A 23,015-nucleotide genomic window follows, 5' to 3' on the forward strand; every position below is an offset into this window, starting at 1 on the left:
TTCAATAGATTACAGTTACTTCATTATAGTCTTCAATGAGGTGGGAGAATGCATTGCTTTACCTCTCAGTACTGGTAACCCATTTCATTCTTTCCAGTGGGCACAAGTTTGTTTTAAACCAAAAGCTTATTTCACCTTCTCCTGAAGCATTCCCCTGTACAAGTGGAGCATCAAAAAATGCTGATCCATACAAGAGACAAGCCTAGTTGTCTTTCAGAATATACTACAAGCCTCTCAGGCTTCAAAGGATGTTGTTCCAAATAGCTTGTATTCAATGTGGCTAAGTGCCTGCATCTATAGGTGACTATGTCTCAGCATTCAGCTGCTTCAAAAGACAACAATGTCAGAACAGGTCAGCTACTGTGTGTCTTTTACTGTTACAAGTGGCTATAAAAATCTAATTCTGAAGTGACAGTCCTTCTACAGGTAGTGCAGATATAAAGATTGTGACCAGACCATGAAGCCAAAGTATTAATAGGATGGTAAACCTGCTGAGTTTTCTCCTTTTGCTTTCCTTACTTCTGTCTCTGGCAACCACCAATCTTCACTCTCCCTGACTTCTTGGTAAAACACAATCCTCCATTGTGAGCAAGTCTTCCCATTTGTGACATCAATGTTGAAAATCTTCATCAAGCCTTTGAACCCAAATCTTGGTAGGCCTGTAGGCTCAGTAAGCCTACGGCAAATTCTTCAGGTAAGAGTTCCTTTGGACCATGGTCATTACTCACGTGATGCAAGTGATCAAGCACCGGTCATCGGTCACTAGCTGCCTATGGAAATCTGGCTGTTGCGGTCTTAGCTGAATGGTATGTTTGTGCATAGATGCACTCATGCAGAAATTCAACTGTTACAGCATTATGTGTGAAAAATATAAAAAATTATATTGGACTATAATCATAGTTCAAGTGTACAATGTTAATAACTTCATTTAAAGATGTTGGACTGACTGGAATAACAATCTGCCATGATAGCTAATTATATATATCCAGAAATCTTGTAAAAAGTTTTTCAAACTTAAATAGCTGCACAAGTTCTGTTTAGTAGAGTAGGGCTCTCATCCCTTGAAATGCTGGTCCCCCTTGTGTGAAATGTGGTATGTTTAACAGTGAACAGCAACATTACATGTTCTTATGAAGGAAATGGGACTCTTCAGCCTGGAGAAGCAAAGGCTCAGGGGTGACTTGGTGATAGCCTATAAGTATGTAAGGGGTGTGCATCAGAAACTGGGAGAATGTCTGCTCACCAGGGCACCCCGAGGTCACAAACTGCTGGAAGACCATTTTAGATGGGATATAAGGAAATACTTCTTTACCATCTGAGTCTCCAGAGTCTGGAATAGACTCCCCCCAGAAGTGGTGCCAGCACCTACTCTGGACATGTGCAAGAAACGCCTGAATGCTCACCTTGCTGAGGTCATCTGACCCCAACTGACTTCCTGCCCTTTGGGCAGGGGGCTGGACCTGATGATCTCACAAGGTCCCTTCCAGCCCTAACATCTATGAAATCTATGAAATCTATGAAATGGAAATAAAACTTACTGAAATGACACTACAAAGGGAACATCAAGGAACAGGAATTGAGTTACTGAAATTGGAATTTAGCTAGGACACTGTCATTAAGGCAGCTTACTTTTTAAATACACCCTGGATCTTTTTCTGGCCATATGTGATTGTGCTTTTGTTGCGCTTTATCAAAAGATATAGCTTAGTGCCTTCTAATAGCATACTGCTGTGTTTCTTTAATATTATCTTCTAAAATCTTCTTATTGCATAACCAGCACTACTTGAGTTCTGCTTGGAACTCCTCCTCCAACTGATAAGTAGACTCAAGGATAAATTTTGGTTGCATCTCAGTCTGAAGTGGCTGGGTTGTAAGGATTAGTATTGGTTACTATATAAACCTGTTAAGAAACCAGTTTCTCTACATACAATTCTTTATTGAATATTTCAAAACATTCACTCTACGGGAGTTTTCCAACTAAGCCTCAAATGGAGTTGCAACAGACATCAGCATCTCTGTTCAACGGGTCGCTACTTAATTTACACACCTGTGCCAACAATCTCAGAAAAAAATGGAAACACCAAAGGAGACTTCTTAGCTTCCAGGGATAAAAGAAGATAAATCTTTAGAAAAAGCATTGGCATTTCAGGGCAATTTTAAATTATATGCCATCATGGTATACAGCTTTAATGCATCAGCTGCATGTTTCTTAAGAAATATTTACTATAGCAACATTTCCATCATATGGTATATCCCATCTCTCGCCATATAAATCCTGTCAATGAAAAGGAATTGTGAAGAATATAAGACCTTATATGGAGTAAATAAAGAGCAATTGATGGAACCAGACGAATCTGTGAAATATGGAAGGCATGCTTTGAGCAAAGAAAAGACCTCATAATTCATAGCTAGTGAAGCCACAAGTGAATTACTAAGGCCTTTCATCATACATGGAATGATTCTGTTCCACAGATGTTCACTTTGTCTTATGATGATTTGGCAGCAGATTTAAAATAATATTTCATTCTTTTTATTAAAACATGAAGGTATATTTCTGTTGCTTCAGGTTGAACAGAGCTCTTTTCTGTGGGTAAAGAACATCTACTAACGAAATCAGAAGGATACTCTGGGATTTGCTTTTCTCAGTCCCAGAAGGTAAAGTGACACATATTTCAAAACACCTCATTTATTTGACAGTCAATCAAAGATTTGTCTTTAACAATGGAAAGGTACTTAGTTGGGAAGGAAAATGTTGCTGTCCTATAAAATGGGTTCTTTGTTAAACGCCAGCTGTAACTAAAACTAGATGCTTTGACTGGGGCAGCCTGTTGAATCAGCAGCTATAATATACTTGTACATTATAGATAAGGTACATTGTGTGTATACATTTTATATCTGAATCAGTAGCAATTGAAGTCTTGCCTAAATTTAAAGGTTTTGCCAATGCAGGTAAATTGGTAAAGGTACACTAGAAAATGCCTGTTATGGAGATACAGCTTATACCAGGAAAATAGTTCTTTTTGGACTCTGGACTTTCCCCAAAGTCATAATCTGTATTGTCAAAAGGATAACAGTGTCTATATTTGAGCCTTTGCTCATATAGCTGCACATAGTAGCACTGCTAAAACTTTCTAGTGTGAACCAGAGCTGGTCCGGGAATTTAATGATTCTAAATGAGCAAAATGGCTGCAATGTGGTTACTTAAAAAGCAGGTTTGAATTCTGAAACACTTAATTCCCAACACATGTACTTGTGCTGCTGTATGGGATATAGCAGTCAGGAGCTATTGCATGGGTGAGTAAGTGATAATGGTGCGTGCACATCCACTACTTTCCTGAGCAGCCTGTCTTGCGCAGTAGAAGGTGTGTCCAAGTGCCCTGTGGCAGAGAATGAAGCAGGCTCTTTAAGATGCAACACACTTTGTAGTTTTTAAGAAGATTGTATTTTTTAATATGTTTAAAATTCATCACATCCATATAAATATAGCAGGAGCTGGCAATATTTAGGGGCAGGGAAGCACTTTAACAGAGATTAAAGGTTGCAGCAGGTGCTTCCCAGCTCTATGGAACAGATCTGGCTTGCAGCCCATAGGTTGCCAACCCCTGGAATAATACAGCATTGTATTGTAAAGCAACAATTGCTTGGTTTGTATTTTGGTTTTAAAAGTATCAAAGTCTAGAAACAAATTTTACTTTTATATTAAACTCAGTTATGAATTCAAATGAACTTAAATTAAACTACAGGAACAAACCATAGATAGGGAATGCTATGTTTGTCTGGATGCATGGAAACTCCATCCCAAAAGGATATCCAGTCACAGCCAGAAAGATATTCAGAACCTGCTCATTTCCTATTAATTCTCAAAATGCACAATAGTTAGACTCTTGTGGAAATACTAATTAAACAGATTAACCACTTAACAAATGTCATATGCATCACAGAATGTGAGGTGTATGCCGTAGGCTGGTGAAGCAGCATTTCCTATTTCAATAGTAAAAAGATATTTTAAAGGTAAAGAATATTTTTGTGATACAATATTAAATGCTTTTAAAGCAAAATGGTAAAACACACATTAGTTAAAATGTTAGCATAAACAATTTCTCATTATTATCACTATAACTTTGACAGAGAGAGGCAACACCACTTAGAAAGACAAAGGTGGGTCGAGATACATCTAAGAAAGTGATGACCATGCCCCCCACTCCAGTGGAAAATGAAACCACACCTAGACTGTGCCAATCTGACCAAGGAGATAAATTCCTTCCAGACCCCAAATGTGGCAGTCAGTCTGACTCTGAGCAGAGCAGCGAGAGCCATAAACTTTTCCCAACATCTTTAAATCTTCTTTCAACATTTAGCCAGTGGTGGAATTTGCTTTGTTTGCCTGCTGCTAAGCAAAACATTGGTTAATGAGGTCCAAGAAGCATGCGAGGTGTGTTTGGAAACTGCTCCTTAATCTAAACAAAAACATGAATATGAGTCAATACGTGAATGTCTGACAAACTTTTTAAACTTCGTTTTGACCACTTTGAGTGCATCCAGATGAGTGCAGAAGTTCGTTTCCCTGGGGGCAAGTAGCGGCAGCCCACCTTGCACTGCTACTTGTCCCTGGGGAATGTGCCATGCATGCTCCGGTGCATGGCAGGGTATCCTGGGTGAGGTAGGGGAGGCTGGGGCCACCAATTGCCCCCAACAGCCTTAGCTGGGATCCTGGTAGGAAGCTTGTCTGACAGTGGGATTGGGGCTCCGGCTGGCCAGGCTCCGGTTTTGGGTGGTGCATGGTTTTTTTTGGAGTGGGTTTTTTTTGACCCAGGGTCAACCCCCCCCCAACGGTGGCAGTGTGGGAAATGCCTGCACGTGCGGCATGTGGCATATTGCAAGTCTGTGGTCATTTGGACAGGGCCTTTGATATTACCTCTGTCTCAAGTGATAAATAGAAATGGAACCCTCCCCACCCCCCGGAAAAAAACTAACCCTGGATTAAGATAATTCAGTGCTTCTATTTCAAGAAGTTCCCATGCATACAGGTTTCCCTCACTTGATGCTGCATGTGCATTGCAGGAAAAATGGCGCGTAACTCGAATTCAGCGATTCTATTTCAGTAAGTGTCAAATCAAACCTTTCTGAACACCAGGCCACGACTACAACAAACCTAAACATTTTGAAGATTTTTAAAACCAAATCGAATGTTAGTAACGTCTCACAGTTTGACTTTAGAGGCCAAAAGCAAATGGGGTAAATAGTTCATGGGCCCTTTGTCACTTCTAATGTGAAAGGCCTTGAGAGAGGGAGTGAGAGCATGCTTCCTGCCAAATATCTTTGGTCCTTTCCCTTTGGGAGAGTGGACATCTTCGGTGCCTCAGTGATACCCTAGGAGCTTTATTATTATGAGTTTCGTGGCCGTATCTTTACAAAAACCCTTGGCCGTTAGTTGAATGAGTGCAAGTTAGTCGAACGAGAGCAAATGAGATGAACAGGCCCATTTTGAGGCTTGAGTGAAAACTGGCTTTGTCCCTCAGAATTGCACTGGCCCTTCAGCGTTCCACTGCAATTTAGATCAACAATGCCTGGATCGCTACTGATCAACGGGGAACTAAATGGCTGAGGTGGTCTTGCTCCTAGCAAATGTTTTGGGCTCGCTTCAGCTGTGAGAAAAGGGAGTATTTTTGTGCGGTGTGCGAGCTTCGAAGGAAAACCACAGGAAACAGCGAGACGCAATCCCTGTTTTTGGAAGAGCGCGAGGTCGGGCTCAGGGAGTGAGCTAGGGACAGGCCCGAGGGCTGCTCGTAACCGAACGGTACGGGCACCACCTAGCGGGCACGGGCCAGGCTCGCTTGGTAGCCTGTATTTTTCCATTCCCCACCGTGGCCTGCGCCTCAGCCCAACTGCAGGCCTCATGAGCCCGGTTGTGTCCGAGTCTAGATTTTGGGGGGCCGAAGTGAAGGGGAACATGCAAACGTACGCAACTTTATTCATGACGAGATGCAAACAAGGAGGGTTGTGGCAGGAACAACACAACCATACAAAGAAAGGAGAAAACACACACACCATAACCCCACCCGCCAGCAGTTACCCGCGGCCATTTGAACAGCGCCCGCAGAACGCTCAGCCCTAGCGAGCGCCTGATTGGCTGCGCTTCCCGCGCCCAGATTGGCGGAGGCGGGGCTCCGTCGAGCCCTCCCCGACAGTTTCACCTGCCCCTCCCCCCGAGGCCCCGGCGCTCTACAGCCGCCCGCGCTCGACCTCTCAGGACCCCGCGGGCTGCCCAGGGTACTGCCTGACTCCTGGGCACCCGAGGGTGGCACCTGGAATCCCCCCGCGGGGCCCTCCAGGAGCTTCCAGGCTGGACCGAAACTCGGCGGAGGGCGCGCAGCCTCTCCCCGGCTGGCGTCTAGGGCCCCGACGGCATTTCCGCGCCGGCGTTCGGGAGGGGCGGCCGCGCCCCGGGAGGACCCACGGGGGCGGGTCCTGGCGCTGGGGAAAACGCGCCAAGTTCCCCGTGGTGGGGAGCGCGGGAGTGGGGTGTCCCGCTGTCTCCATAGCAACTGGGCGGGGGTGCGTGGCCGCTCGCGGTGCCCCGCGAGGATGTAGCGGGTGAGGATGCGGGGACCGCCCTGCCCCGGGGCGGTGGGCGCTGAGTTCCGGGAGGGGGGGCTGTCCCGTGCGGGGCGGTGACGTCAGCCCACGTCACAGAGTCTCCCCCACTTCGTGGGGGGATCCCGCGCTCGCCCGCCCACGTGCTCTTGTGCGCGTTTGACAGGCGCTACCCGCCTCGCCCCGCCAGCCAGGGAAGATGCCCGGGGTGCTGCCCAGCGAGCCGGCAAGAGGGAGCCCGTCTAAGAAGAACCGGCTGTCCCTGAAGCTCTTCCAAAAAAAGGAGGCAAAAAGAGCCCTGGACTTCACGGAGGCGCCACCGGACCATGAGCACGCAGGGTGCGAGTACGGCCGGGGCGCAGAAATGTAGGTAACCCACCGCCATCCAGTGCAGACCTGTCTTGTGCATACTTTATTTTCCTGGGAGCCCTGAGCCCCTATGGCAGAGCAGGACCTGCTCGAGAAAAGATTAGACAGGCACCTGGCTGGGGGTATCTGACCTCACCCTGCTTTCCTGCCTAGCGCAGTGGGGTTGGACTCAATCTACAAGGTCCCGTCTGACCCTCGCAATCTACGAGATTTAGTAGGCGGGAAGGGCCAGGTGTCTCCATGCCTGGACTGTTTGCATCCAGGCAGGTGCAAAATTGCCCTCCCCACCCCGGTTCAGGCAGCCTGGGCAAACTTCTCCAAGCACCTGATAAGGGTTGCGTGAGCCAGCTGAATGCAACCAAACCGACCGGGACGCATGGGCCCTAAGGCCGAGTTCACATCTGCCATGAATGTTTCCTCCGCCCCTTGGGTGAATTGGTTTGTTTTTTTTTTTCATTCTCTTGCGGAGGGTGCAGTTGCTAACCTGAGTTAACAGGTGGTGGCACCTCAGATTTACGCACCCGGTGACCCAAATGGGAAGGTGACTGTATGCTTTTGCAAAACCAAAAGCTCTTTTTCAAAATGAAGTGAATCGTGCTCAGGAAAATGCCAGGGTTCTAATGTCCTATTTCTAATACATGTACAAGCAGTGGGAGTTGCGGTACTGCTTCATTACATGCCACCAATGTGTGTCAACCCTAAAAGGAGGCTACCAACTCACTTCCTTGCAGATAGTGACTAGGGCTAGGTGAGTAAAGGAGAACTAATCAAGCATGTTAAAGTATAAATGCACTGATGGTTACTTAAAATTAAGGTTGCATTACCTCAATACAATATGTTACAAGTCTAATGTGTCCAGACTCATTTCTGGTTTTCTCCACGGTGGGTTGAGTCTTTCTATAGTTTATTTTCAGGAATTTTGTCATGGGAGTTGAGTGGGGGCAAGAATAGAAAGCACATGGCAGTTTTTTCAGTGCTGTAGTAACTATGAACAAGCTAAACCTAGAAAAGCTCTCCTTAGATGTTCATGTTGATTGAAAGGAAACCAGCCTCCTGATAACAGTCTGGTAAATATAGATCTGTCCTTGACTACCTTTACTGTAAAACTTGTATATAGTCCTAGAAAGTAGTGTCTATTGAATATGTCTTTCCTCGAGCATGCAACGTATTTGTATCCATTGACAACTTAGAAAGTAATCACTTTGGTACCATCTGTGGTTTGTTGACAATGTACAAAAATTAATATACACAAGTTAGTGCAAGTGTTTTAAACAGAAAGTGAAACTATTGAAAGAAGCTAATAAGGTGGCAGAGAGCAAGAGGAATATGTTTTAGGATGAAATATTTTTGCAAGTTTTTATACACTTTCTTATCTCTTTAATAGTGATCAGGTTGTTCCTGCAGCACAACCACCTTCACCCATTAGCTGTGAGAAAAAAGACAACATGTTGCCTTTTGTGGGGCTGAATAATCTTGGCAACACTTGTTATCTTAACAGCATACTTCAGGTGAGTTTGTTTTAGAAACTGGAAAAGAGATCTGAATAGTAGATTTGTAGTGTGACCAGAGTGTATAGAGGAGGAACTCCCATTATATAATGGATAAAAATGAGATTGCACCTCTCTGCACCATAGGTTATGGATATGGTGCATCTCTCGCTACTAAGGATCACATGTGGGAAGTTTTGTAAGGATTAACTATTTTGCCCCAAACCACTTCCTCTGTGAATTGGCCATGCCAATTCTTTGATTACACTACGTTTCTTCTTTACTGGGTGGACTGGCCCATGTACGTGTTTACTGGAATTTATAAGGCTTTGGGTTTTTTTTCTTCCAGTCTACTGCATATTCCTTTGCTTTACAAACTTTATCAATGTGCAGAATTAAAAAAAAACCAAAAAAACTACTATTTGATTCTGTTTGCAATTGTGCATTACCAGTCTTGCAGAAAGCAGTCCATCTAATTCACAAGACCCTGAAACTGAAACTAGTAATTTCATTACTCAAATTTAGTAAAGTGGAACTAATGAAATAGTGGAAAGCAAACAAAACTTTTTTATAATTGGTTTTTCATTTTCATTAAAGAATCTGAAACCACAGCATTTCCTGTGTCTCTAAACATGCAGCTGTAGCAGAAAGCTTCACTTTGGATTTCTGAATATTTATATGCCTTTGCTAAAGCTATGGGACAAATCTAAAGTGTTAGAGGTGAGATTTTTCAAAAGTGCCCAAAGAATCAGGTGTCCAACTCCTAATTAATTTTAAACTTAGTGGGGTTGGCCACTTATTCCTTTGGAAAATATACTCATAACACTTTTTAAACTTGCTCCCATGCTTTAGCAAAGAAAAACATAAATATTTAAGAATTTAAAAGTAAGCTCTTCAAAAGTAAGAATACTTCCTAAAAAAAACTGAAGTATTTAAGGCAGACAAGGTTCTTTGCATGAATCTGATATCTTTTATTAGACCATTGCAAAGAATCTTGTCTGCCTATGTCCTTAGACCAGCACAGCTACAACCTACACCCCTGAACTATTTAATGCAGTTATGCATTTTGGTAAATGTATGCTGAATGGCAGTGAAAAATATTACTTTTGAAGGATGATGCTGGTTTAAACAGTTGACTGATGTTCTTCTTTTACTTACCTGCAGGGATGTTGGAAGGATAAATTCATTAATGTTTGAGAGTTTACATGATTTACACAGATACCTGGGTAGGAGTTCCATACTGTTGTGCATCAATTTTTAATGTCACTGTTACATTAATAAAAGGTGTATAAAGTGTTCTCTCCTCTACCCTTATTTGTATGCACTGGCCCATGGAAATCTGCATCCTTGTTTGTTATGCCACCTTGGGAGAAGCAGAAACACATTTTGGTTATTGACATGGCCTGGTGCAACTTCTGCTCACCTCATATTCTTTTCTTGTTTTAAATTGTTGCTGATAGGTGTTATATTTTTGCCCTGGCTTTAAATCTGGAGTGAAACATTTATTTAATATTGTTTCAAAGAAGAAAGAAATTTTAAAGGATGAAGGAGAGCAAAAATCAGAAAAGGTGAGTATATGTGCATTACTATACCTATCATTAAATATTTATTTTCTTCTAATTGTGTAAGTAACCACATGTTCCATAAGGTAAGATGTCATCTTTTCTCATGCTGTGCATAGTAAAGTGTTTTCTTTACCTCTTGTTGAATGAAAGAATATAGTTGAATTATTTAGATACTACCCACCAACCTTGTATCTTGAAGGTTTTATAAGCAAGGATTTCACTTTCTTGAAAATCAAGATGTCTCATCACTCACTTTTCTCATGGTGCAATAACTTAACCTAGGATTCTTTTTTTAACTAGATGGAAATGTTGTTGGTAGTTTGGGGGGTAATGGAATATCAGGTGAAAACATCTTATTGTTCATATTTCTTTCTTTCAGGCAAAAGAACAATGTATTTAGTCTTAGAAGCATCTGCTTTTACCCTTCTGGCAATGATGATCAGAAAAGAGACAACAAGGAGGAAGGGAAGAAAGCTCACTGTGTTCAGAAGCGAAAATTCAAATATTTTCTTTTATGTTTTCACAGGGAAACTGTAAAGATGATTCAAGGGCAAGCTGTGAACTGATCTGCAGTTTGCACTCCTTGATTCTTTCAGTTGAACAGCTTCAGGCCAGCTTTCTCTTAAATCCAGAAAAATACACGGATGAACTTGCTACTCAGCCAAGAAGGCTACTAAATACACTTAGGTATAAATGAAATGTCAGAAACGTTTACTGAAATTTTTGATAGTTGTATATTGTGATCTCTAAAAGTTTTGTGGGTAGGTATTCTTAAATTTGAGACTTAATTTCTGGGCTTTTCCATATTTTGTAGAAGAGGCTACATCATTTTGTAGCAAGCATTCTGCTCTGAGAGCAGTTACATATGGAAAAGGATATAATTCCAGTCAATTTCAGTAGGGCAATGAAGTGGCAAGACCAGGAGAGAATGGCTCCCTTGTTTGTGGTTCATCTTTATGGTACCAAAGTCTGAGACCAAGTCGGAGGGTATGACCATGAAAAGGTTCTGATTACTGAGGCACATATCTAGCAAAGGACTTCGACAGATGCTAATTTTGTAGCCTAAAGTATTCTCACTGATATAAGTAGGACTACTCATATTTATTGTCAAGTATTATTTAAGTGCTCTGCTGATTTAAGGTCCATGGGGCCCAGTATCTTCCAAGATTTGAGTTCGTGAGTGGGCCATTAAGTTATAACCAGGGATCCTGGCTTTCTCCGATTTAAAATACATTGCAAATTCTCTGATTTAAAAACCCTAAAATCCATGACTATAAAATTAAAGGCCCCCCACAGCTGCCCTGCTGGTGCTTCTCACTCACCGCCCCCCTCTGGCCCTGCTTGTGCCTCTCATTCTCCCGGCCCCCAGCAGGAGGTAGCAGCTGCTGTGGCAAAGCAGAGCACTGCTCCCCCCTGATGCCTTCCTGCTGTGGTCTCAGACAGGGGAGGGCAGCTGCTTGCTGCAGTGTGCACTCCTGAGTGACACGGGTCCCCCGCTGCCCCCAGATCTGTGTGGGGGGCGGGCTGTGGCTTCAGCGGGGGGTGGTAGTGCAGGTTTGCACGGGGCTGCAATCCCGCAAATCTGTCACATGTAGGGGATGTGTTGCCAGGCCGGCAGGGAGCTTGCAGTGGCAGACAGCTTCTGCGTGGCTCCGCTGTTCCACGCCGCAGCAGAACAGTGAATAGTGGGTTGCACCCACTAGGCTGTGGAGGTGCTGGGGAAGGGCAGCAGGGCGGAAAGCCTGAGCCTGCAGTGCTCCTGTCCTGCGCACAGATTTGGGGGGGGGCACAGGTAGGCTGGCCATCATAGGGGACATCTGCTACTCTGTCTTCTTTTGATATGAAACCCGACACCTTTTATGTCTTCTATTTTTCTTCTTCAAGAGAAAAATAGAGGACATAAAGACGTCCGTTTTTGTATTAGAGGACAACCAGCCTGTCCTCCTATGATGGCCACCCTAGGTGCAGGTTTCCCCTGCCCTAAAGGGAGTGCATGTTGCAGTCAGGAGCCAGGCCTGCTGTGTTGACTGCCCCCCCCCCCCCCAAATTTGCTGCCCATAGCCCCATCACACTTTCTGCTAGGGCCCTGTAGCTGTGTGTTGTGGCCTCAGCCCCCACTCTGCCTGACTCCCTCCCTCCCTTCCCTACAGGGGGCTAAGTTTTCCCCCCCCATTCCACTTACCTGCAGGAGCTGCTCTTCAGGCTGCCTGCAGCCATGTGCAGGTACATACACATTACAGCCCCTGCCTGACTACCTTCCTCCTGCTCCCTCCCAGCCCCCTGCAGAGGGCTCGTCCCAAAACTGCAAAATCTGGGCTGCTCCAGTAAAATAAGAAACCTGCCTCTGGTAAAGGCAAAATCCATGATTGCCATCATCTGCTTTGTAAATAGTCTTAGTTGCTGCATATTTAGTTTTTTCTTGTTTTGTTTCTGTTCCATGAATTTTAACACTGTGCCTAGCTCTTTATACATTGTGGAAATAGCTGTTGTTTAATAACTGAGGTGAAGTGATAGTGTTTGTTGAAAATATATCTTGACATGGATCGTGTGGTAGTTTTTCTATTACTATGTAGCAGTGTCTATCAGTGGATGTGGGGAATTAGGGCCCTGTGGTGACAGTCAGGAGTAGATCCATAGTAAGATACTGGATAAGATGGATCATCTTTTCTTGGCTTTAATTTTCTCACCTGTAAAATGTTCATAAATACTTATTGCATAATATTGAGGTTTGTATGTTTGTAATGTATCGTTATGCTCATGAATCTCTGACAACAGGAAAAATTCACCAAAATATACCTGTATCAGTTGTCTGTTTTTATTGCTGTTGTCCTTCTAAGATGATTAGAGCTACTAAAAGTTAGCTAGTTCCTAAAAAACTTTAAATCTGTCCTTTTTGTTGAATGTTGCCTCCTCCACCCTGTCTTATGGAGTGTTCCTTTTGCCAGATATACATGCAATCACTTTTGTATAGGAATTTTGGTCGTACGACTAGCTGGCCACGTGAGCCAGTATGTGTATAATTTTATAAACAAGTACTTATCTTTTTTTTTCCTTTTTATAGAGAGCTGAACCCTATGTATGAAGGGTACTTGCAACATGATGCCCAGGAAGTATTGCAGTGTATCTTAGGTAACATCCAGGAAACTTGTCAGCGTTTGAAGAAGGAAGAGTTGAAAAATATGCCACTAGAAGAGTCTGTAGCACAACTGGAGGAAAAGCCTAATCAAAGTATTGAAAGCAATGGCACAAACAGCCCTGGTGAGGATGATGACAATATGCCAAGTGCTCACATTGCAGAGGAATATGAGGACAAGCTACTCAAAGGAAATGGGAAAAGGAAAAGTGAAACTGAGGGTGGGAATGCAAAGAAAAAATCTAAAGTATCAAAGGAGCAAAATGCAGTAGAGGAAAATCAGAGACAAACCAGGTCAAAGAGGAAAGCAACAGGGGAAAAACTAGAACCCCAAACAGATGCCATTGCTAAGTGCTGTGTTGAAAATGAGACTGCAAAGCCAACCCAGAAGAAGTCACGAGTTAAAATAAACTGGTTAAAATCTTCAGGAAAACAGCCCAGCATTCTGTCCAAATTCTGTACTTTGGGAAAGTTAACAACAAACTTGGCATCCAAAGACCAGAAGAAAGAAACTGATGTTGGTGGACTTAAAGAGGCATCTGTGAGGTGTGAAAATGGTAACTATATAAAAGAAGAATATTGTGAGCCTGTCTCTCTGGAAAGTGCTGGTCAAAAAGGGACTGAGAAAGCAATAAAAAGTGAAGGTTTGTAAAAATCGTGTAAGACTTAAATAGAGTGTCACTTGCCTGACTGCCAGAGGTGGGTCTGGATCCAGCCTTCGGGAAAAACTCCCATGGTCTGGATCTGGCTTGTAGTGGGGCTGGACAAGTTTGCCACTGCTGGTGTACAGAATAGAGCAGTGATTCTTAGCCAGAGGACTGTTGAGTCTTCTAAGGGTGTTTTTGAGGCACCCCAAAAATTAGCACTTTAGGTGTGCAAACATCTACACAATACACAAAGTAAACCCAGAGCATTTAAATAGGAATCCATGTTATCAAGAATATTCTGACCTGCTGTAGTCTTGCTGAGTTCATTACAACAGAGGAATTGCTTTACTATTTTTCCATAGTCAAACAATGAGTGAAAGGTAAGAGCTGGCATTCTCTGAGGGGGGGGTGCCCTGAGGCTAAAAATTGAGAACCACGAGAATAGATTATGGAATTGCAGACTTAAAGTCAAAGATGTTGGGGTCCTGAAAAGAGACCTATTAGCAATTTGTTTAATGCTGGCATTGACAGTATATTAATGATTTAAAAGAAATTATTCAGGATGGGATTCAGTATTAAAGGATAAAACCAAAACCTAGTTTTAAAACAATTTGCAAAATTTGAGCAGAACCACATTGAGACAAGGATTTTCAAGTAATGCCTTATTCAGTACTGAACAGCTATCACATTTCTACTGATATGCAATAATACACATATTTGACTCTGAAACTGTGATACCATGCATGTTGTATGTAGTGACCGTCCAGGAAGAAATACCTGTAACTGCCCTTCTTATGTTCTTGTCTGAATACAGAATTTCTTATACTAAGACAAAGAATATGTTATGTAACTTTCTTTAGGTGCAGAGCTAGCTGTTTATGAATTAGTGGAGAAACTCTTCCAAGGTAAACTGGTGTTGAGAACACGATGTTTGGAGTGTGAATGCTTTACTGAGAGAAGAGAAGACTTTCAGGACATAAGTGTGCCCGTGCAAGAAGATGAACTTTCTAAAACCGATGAAAGTTCTGAAAGTAAGTAATAAAGGGATTCAAATGTGTGCATCTGGTTCAGTACCTAGATTAGGAGGGGTAGGGAGGATTGTATCTTTTTAGCATGTAAATCTAATAATAAGGATATTGGAAGAAATGTTTTTTGTTATAAAAATACAGGCCAATGACTATAGTATCATCATGATTCTCTCTCAACAGGGAAAACAGCTCTGATAACATGGGTGACTGTAAAGTATTAAAAAGTTACATGAGTGTCAGGATGTACATCAAGTTGCTTGCTGTCTTTTATTCACTTGAATGAATGCTGTCAATTTGAAAATAGCATCTATATTTAGAAAACCTATATACTACCATCTATAGGTAGCAGCCAAGAGTAAAAGATTAGAGGGCTATTTTTCTTCTTTTTCCCCCTCCCACCTTGTTTATTTTGCACAGCTAAGGGGACTTATTTTATATACACAATTTCATTTCTTGTCTTGGGCCATTTAGTCCGAGCTTGCCCTTTCTCTTGCTGAGATCCTTATAAACAACAGAGGGGAAAAAAGTGATGCGCCTGCTGAAAAATTCAGGGCACTCTGACAAAAGAAATCAGAAATTTGATTAGTTTTTGGTGGTGGTGGTGATGGGCTTTGTAGTGTGTTCTCTTAAATACCTTGCGTGTAAACGTTTATCTAGAAATTAATGTTAGTGTCTCTTGTAAAACAGCCATACAGGACCACAGAAGTATTACTGATATATACTTATTTTATATGTAGCTAAAACACCTGATCTTGATAGATAAATGCATCAAGCTTATTTCACAGATTTAAAAAAATATAACTAGAGCCTTAAATATATATGTTCTTAAAAGAAAGATAGTTTTAACTTCCACTTGCATAGTTTTAGGAAGACGTTTTTATTAGTCTTTCCTGTTTCACAGAAGAGCAAGACAGCCAACTTGCAATTCCATTTTTAACAGAGAAAGGCTGATCTTGTCTTTGACACTCTCACTGAAGCTTTTATTAAAAGGAAAACGAAACTGATTTTTAAAGTAATATGCAACGAATAACTTGCTGGTGGAGTTTTTTTGGGTTTTGTTTGTTTGTTTTAAAACCCTACTTTGTAAAATAACTTAAGTTCTGCTGTCAGATACGTCGATGTTACATGTATCTGAGAACAGAATGTGATTCAATTGATATGAACATTGTATGTTGCTTTTGTTTCAGCTTTAAATAAACTTGTTTTCCAGTTTAAAGTATTCAATATGATAAATGGTATTTTTCTTATTTTAACATTTCCCCAAATCAGGGAAAACTGAAATAAGCAAATCCTTTTGCTTAGTCTATTTGGTGCATATTAATACTTTTTGATATGATTCTCAGAAGTGTCTTTAACTTTTGCAGTCCTGTTCTTAAAATCCTGGTGGGAGGCATTGGCATTGTAAATAAGTATGTATCTTTGGATGTCAATTTTCTTTTGTAGTTTCTCCAGAGCCAAAAACAGAAATGAAGACCCTAAAATGGGCAATTTCACAGTTTGCATCAGTGGAGAGGATTGTGGGAGAGGATAAATATTTCTGTGAGAACTGCCATCATTACACAGAAGCCGAACGCAGTCTTCTATTTGATAAAATGCCTGAAGTAATAACAATTCATTTGAAGTGCTTTGCTGCTAGTGGCTTAGAGTGAGTATTGCAGATAAACCATATTAAGAAACAGAGGAATAGTGCTTCTCAAAGAGAAACCTTGTCAAAACAGATGCCAGTATTTAATATTTTAAATAACTGAAGACTTACTGAATTTAACTTTTTGAAGAACTCCTTGTGAAAACAGACCAATTGTTTTTTTACTTAACTAGTTAGTGTATTTTATGTTGCATAGTTTAGGACAGAGCTAAATGTTTTCATAGTATGGGACTGTTGTTGTTTGTAATATCCCTCAGGGAGATGTATTTTCATTGTCTTGCCATAATTATTATTTTCCTGTATGTCTACAGCTTGACACTTTTTGAAATATTTTTAAAGCTTTATTTTTGTTTATTTACTAATAACTCTTGTTTGCCCAGCTTTAGGGATAGGTTTTGTTTAGTTACTTCAGAGTCAGTAAGCACAGAGCACTGAACTGGGTATGCAACCACTGACAGTAGTGCTTCAGTCACTAAACGAACAGAACACAATTTAAAGAGAAATTGGTGAAAATATACCAGTTTCTATTCATTTTACAAATGACAAGCATTGGAGCTGTAGTAGCTGAAACTGCCTTTTTAAAACATGACACTAGTTCATCTATAAATCCATGGTATACCCACATTTTTGAACACTGCATGCAGTTCTGGTCCCCACATCATCAGAAAGGAAGTAGTAGAATTAAAAAAGGTGCAAAGAAGGGCAGCCAAAATGATATGGGGCCTGGGGCAGTTGCCATACCAGGAGAGACTAAATAAAAAAAACACTAGGATTAGTCAGTTTGGAAAGGAAAAAGTTGAGAGTGGGGTGGGAGGAGGCAATGATAGACCTCCATCAGGAAGGGTATGGACAAAGTGAACAGGGAACTGTTCACCAAGTCCTGCAACACTAGAACTAGGGGGCACCTGCTGAAATGAGTAGGTGACAAGATTCAAACTAATGCGCAAGTACTTTTTTGCATAACGCTTAGTTAACTGGAGATGGTAGAAGCAGGTAGCATAGCTAGGTTTAAAAAAGGACTGAGTAAATTAACGGAGGATAGATCTATTAATGGCTGTTATACCAAATGGTTGGAGAATGTTTCCTCTGGCATTTCTAAACTAAGAATGGTGGGTGTCAGGGAGGGTACTGAAAAGGAATAGATCACTTCAGGGGAGTGATTTGCATCCTCTTTTCATTTGTGGACCCTCTGGAAATTTTTTAATGGAGGTGCGGACCCTCTCTGAATTTTATAAGTGTTAGATATCCATGTACTTTGATCATAAGTAACTTTTCACAGGCTGCTTGGACATAATCTGCAGGCCCCTGGGTGTCCACAGGTTGAAAACCACTGCTTTAGAGAGAATCTGGTTCAGTGCTCTCCCTGTATAGCATCCACTTCTGCCACTGCCTGAGGCAGGATGCTGGTCTGATCCAGTATAGCACTTCTTACTTATTACCATTTGTGTCAGTGCAGTTGCTAAGCATTAGTGATCTGCTCCCATGCTATACATATCTTTTTATTTTACTGTAAATATTACTGTGGCTCATTTCACCATCTTTCTTCCAAAGTTAGGGATTTTGAATCAATATATTCTAAGCAAAAGAATATGAACAGTGGAAAAGACGGACAGGAATTGGGCATAGCATGTCACAGTAAATGCTACTCGAATCTCAGTAAAGAAATAACCTCAAAATGACGGAAGGACCCATCTGGATAAACTTGCCATGATACTGCAGATCCATTTGGAACGTTACTTGTTGTTCAAAACTATCCAATCCATAATTTAGAAATTTTCATTGATGCAGCATTAACTGCCATTTAGACCAATTTTGAAGTTTTTATAAGTTGAAGCATATGTAGACTGTGCTTGGCTTTCCAGCCTTGTTACTGTTATAAATGAAAAGTAGTTACTGCTTTTGCTATCTGCATCAACTCCTTTGGGATGTGGCAATGGAAAAGACACTCTTGCTAGTTCAGTATCCCATGTGTAGAGAAGTAGGCACGCTGGAGGAGAGAGACAGGCTGCAACTAGATCTAGACAGGTTACAGGGGTGGGCCGATGAGAATAGGATGGGATTCAACACTGACAAGTGCAAGGTGTTGTACCTGGGGAGGAAGAACCAGCACCATACCTACAGGCTGGGGAACTGCCTTTTCAGCAGAGGCAGAAAAGGATCTTGGAGTCATTATAGACTCCAAGATGAACATGGGCTGCCAATGTGGGGACACAGTCAAGAAGGCTAATTGCACCTTGTCATGCAGCCAGAGATGCATCACGAGCAGGTCCAAGGAGGTGATCCTCCCCCTCTGTGACGTTGGTCAGGCCACAGTTGGGAGTACTGCGTCCAGCTCTGGGTGCCGAACTTCAAGAGGGATGTGGACAGCATCAAGAAGGTCCAGCGGTGGGCCACTGGCATGATCAGGGGGCAGCAGAGCAGGCCCTACGAGGAGAGGCTACGGGACCTGAACCTGTTCAGCTTCCACAGGAGAAGGCTGAGAGGGGATCTGGTGACCATCTACAAACTGGCCAAGGGGGACCAGCAGGCTATGGGAGAGTCCCTGCTCCCCCAAGCACTACTAGGAGTAACAAGGCATAATGGCCACAAGCTGGCAGAGGGTAGATACAGGCTAGACAGCAGGAAGTGCTACTTCACGGTCAGGGCAGCTAGGTTCTGGAACCAACTTCCAAGGGAAGTGGTGCTCGCTCCTACCCTGGGGGTCTTCAAAAGGAGGCTAGACAGTCACCTCGCCGGGATCGCTGACCCCAGCATTCTTTCCTGCCCAGGGCGGGGGGTTGGACTCGATGATCTGCTCAAGTCCCTTCTGACACTACCTGCTATGAAACTATCACTCCGCTTAAATCTCCAGAACTGTTGTTGACTGGATGGCATTCAATAGTGCACGTAATTCAGGATCTCAAACCAAGTGATTCAGTTTTAATTCCACTTAAGCGTTTAGGGTTTTCTGGTGGTTGGAAAGTAAGCCTAGAAATTGGAAGTTATGCCTTCTATTTGGATCTTGTAAAGGCTTTCTGTATGGCCTTATTTAACTTTTCTGTGAAATGGAGATCGTGCCTGCCCTACAGATGAATTTTTGAAACTTAAATGCCTGTAAAATACTTGTGGACCTTTTGATCAGGTAGGTAGAAGGTGGAAGTTTCTTTTTTTACCTAGGAGGATTTTTTACAGTCTTTGAATTCTCCTCAGCCTGAAGATGGGTGCACGTGCCCAAAAGGTTGCAAAGAAAGGGGTTGTTTTTTTTGCTACTATTTAGTTGGTTTAGTAAAAGCTGTTGCCTCCAACCCAAGAGCTTTGTTTATCTTAATAGCTTAAATACTTTCTAAACAACTCTGAAATCTATCGCATAGTTTTTTGACTATTGTCTTTTTGCTGTGGGTCAGATAACTACCATCTCTGCATAGTTGAGCCATCTTAAGACAAAGAGAGTAATTACTCAAATCGCTTCCAAAGGAGTATTAATTTAAAGATAACTTGCATAAACTTGGGTTTATGGTCTCTACTATGATGTGCAAAGAGGCTAAGAAAACCCTGCTTGTTCTATACATTAGATGTTGAGCTCTTTTCTTTCACTCTGGTGCTAAGTGGAGACAAAACATGGAAAGATACTAGACCCAAAAGAAGGGTGAAAGCTGAGCAACTGAGAGAAGTTGTGATTTATAATCACTGTTTAAAACTTAGTTTTTAACATTTGGTTAGCCAGCAGTAGCATTTGAAAAAGTAAGTCTTTGAGTGTTCAACTTAGCTGTGATAATTAATGCAAATACTTTAAGTCTCCCAATCATTTCTTTAGTAAAACTTGGCAAGGCCAAAAGGTGATGTTCCTGATATCTCAATGTTGAAAAACAAGCTAAAGAGGTTTTTAAAAAGCCTGTGCCTCTTCTGTATATTGGATTAACCAAAAGAAGTTACAAACCCTTTTTTAACTTCCTTAAAGGAAAATTGTGTGTTTTGATGCAGTAGTCTAATTCTGTTGTTCTTCTTTCCAAGGTTTGATTGTTATGGTGGACTGTCCAAGATAAATACTCCTTTACTGACACCTCTTAAATTGTCACTAGAAGAATGGAGCACAAAACCAACCAACGATACCTATGGATTATTTGCAGTAGTAATGCACAGTGGCATTACAATCAGCAGCGGACACTATACAGCCTCTGTTAAAATTACAGATCTTAATAGTCTGGAATTAGACAAAGGCACTTTCTTCATCAACCAAATGCACGAAATGATTAAGCCAGAACCACTGAATGAGGAAGAAGCAAGAGCTGTTGCTGAAGATTATGACGATGGTGAAGTCTCCTTTAGAGTCAATGGAAACGCCCAGCCAAGTAAAGTTTTAAACAAAAAGAACATGGAAGCAGTTGGACTTCTTGGGGGACAAAAAAGTAAGACTGATTGTGACCTGTATAGCAACAAACCCACTAACCCAGAGAAGCTCATCAGTACAGTTGCGGAAAGTAGAAATCCTGGGTCTGCCAGTACCAATGGGATCCTGGATCTAGATAGAAATAATGAACGTGGTGATCAAAACGGAACTGCTTTCAGTGGACTGGAAAGCAAAACTTTGTATGCATTACAAAGCCTAAAAGAATATGAGGGAAAGTGGCTGCTTTTTGATGATTCTGAAGTCAAGGTTACAGAGGAAAAAGACTTTCTGAATACTCTCTCTCCTACTTCATCATCCACATCAACTCCTTACTTACTGTTTTATAAGAAAATTGTAGAATAATAATGTATTTTGCCTATGTAAATATTAGAGATTTGCATACTCCTATTGATATAATTTGCATCAAGACGACCTTCAAGTAACAGCTAGGGGTTTTTTTATTCCTTTTGTTTTGTTTTAGCTACTGGATGACATTTATTTTTGGTCTCTTAGTTCTGTTTTGAGTGGGACAATTTGAATTAACAAAACATGTTGCAGAACTTCAACTCTCCCTTACATGCTGGTGCCTAGTGCTACTGCCTCTTAGGCATACAGGTTTGTATAGTTCTTAAAGTCCAAAATACATGGTGGTACTGGTTTTAGAACAACTCTGGTTCCCAGACATTTCTTGTATTAGCTTTTTCCCCCCCTAAATAAAAGTTATTTGCATTCACATTCTGGAGTAAATTTATATTAACTAGAGAAGCTCATCAAAATCAGTATTTTTATAACTTGAGAAGCAATATTTCATATATAGTCTTTGGGGGTATATGTATATGGCACATACAGCATAGCTATAGCTTCCTGATGACACTCTCGTCTCCTCTCTTGCTCAGAGAAATTCAAAGCACAAAAATAGAGGTCCTGTCACCTCATTTAGTGTGTTGGAAGGAGTGATATGTTGTTTTAAAGCTGAACTTAACAATAGATACGTTTGGACTAACGTGTATTTTACTGCATAGGTTTAAAGTAGATTGTGTAAATATGTGCAATTTAATACTGTAATGAGGGAAGCCATTTAAATTGCTTGTCTGTGTGCAGTGTAATAAAATATTTTGTACTTTTTAAAAGCCCTCTGCATTTGCATATCTGTTTGAGTGGATTTGAATTTAGTTGTGATCCTCTTCCTTTAACTGGTTAACTCATATTTCAATGAGTTCTGAGTATGAGAACTAAAATGTGGCTTGATACCTTGTCAAGAATGTACATATGAAATAAAAAATGATATGCATACATTTGTCTGAGATGAATAGATCAGGTGTTGTGTTGACTGAAATTAATGGCTTTTGGAATTGAAGGGCTTGAATAGGTGCTGCATCACCTTCCTGCTTTGAGTTGTTAGCTAATGTTACTAAGTTCTGCTCTTCTAAGCACAGGCGTGTCTGCACAGACTATTTTAATGCACATTAAATCATCACTGAAAAAACCTGCTCTTTAGTTAGTGCACATTAACATTAGCCTAATGTGCATTAAACGTCACTTAAACCATGCTCTTCAGTTAATGTGCATTAAGACAGGTTAATGCACATTCTCCTAGTACCTCACAATAGAGGTACTAAAGTTAATGCACATTTACTAAAGCACATTAATGTATGTGTACACGCACCCTCAAGCAGCAAAACAGTTCTAATGCTGCTTTCTTTGAGAAGGAGTAGTTTATGTAAAGAGACTATTTATCTCCTTTTCTTTGTGATTCTTAAACGTATTGTATATCTTTTTAATACGGGGAGAAGCTAAAATGGTACCTATAATTTAACCTGGCTAACAATCTTTTATAATGGATTAACAGTCTTGTAATCTTCAAGTAGTACTAACATCTCCATGGTTTGCACCAGACTTAATATTGGGCAGGGAGAAAGTCATGGGTGTGAGGAATACAAATGGAAAGGCATCTTTTTTTCTAAAGCAATACTAGCCTCTCACTGGTACAGGGAACACCTGAAAGTTGTCAGTGCAGTTTAGTAATAAGGGGGATGGAGGCTAATGGCTCCTATACATGTACAGGTAGGCTGCTCCAGCGCGCTGTAATCACAGCACATTGAAGTAAACTCAATTAATCAAGTCTGCCAGAGCATAGTAAGTACTGGAGCTGGAGCCCCTGCCACCGTTTTTCAGCAGGGG

At 41.5% G+C, this 23,015-nt stretch overlaps 1 protein-coding gene across 5 annotated transcripts; it reads left to right on the forward strand.

Annotated features, from left to right (window-relative positions):
* Nucleotides 1-6,328: 6,328 nt before the first annotated feature.
* On the forward strand, nucleotides 6,329-21,964 carry USP1 (ubiquitin specific peptidase 1). 5 transcript variants are annotated; one of them, XM_090049426.1, is made up of 9 exons: nucleotides 6,333-6,594; nucleotides 6,785-6,960; nucleotides 8,348-8,471; nucleotides 9,911-10,018; nucleotides 10,542-10,702; nucleotides 13,077-13,792; nucleotides 14,656-14,826; nucleotides 16,267-16,468; nucleotides 20,459-21,964. In XM_090049426.1, exons 2-9 carry the CDS (start codon nucleotides 6,794-6,796, stop codon nucleotides 21,195-21,197), a joined length of 2,388 nt encoding a protein of 795 aa, XP_089905552.1. In that variant the 5' UTR covers nucleotides 6,333-6,594; nucleotides 6,785-6,793; the 3' UTR covers nucleotides 21,198-21,964. The 5 variants fall into 5 exon arrangements, with proteins under 5 accessions (XP_089905553.1, XP_089905552.1, XP_089905551.1 ...); XM_090049425.1 differs by having other exon boundaries at nucleotides 6,334-6,594; nucleotides 6,761-6,960; XM_090049428.1 differs by lacking the exon at nucleotides 6,333-6,594 and adding an exon at nucleotides 7,614-7,711 and having other exon boundaries at nucleotides 6,821-6,960.
* Nucleotides 21,965-23,015: the final 1,051 nt, after the last annotated feature.

The sequence above is a fragment of the Crocodylus siamensis genome, chromosome 5 (genome assembly GCF_052110815.1).
Source record: "Crocodylus siamensis isolate JL-2025a chromosome 5, ASM5211081v1, whole genome shotgun sequence".
NCBI classification, from domain to species: domain Eukaryota; kingdom Metazoa; phylum Chordata; order Crocodylia; family Crocodylidae; genus Crocodylus; species Crocodylus siamensis.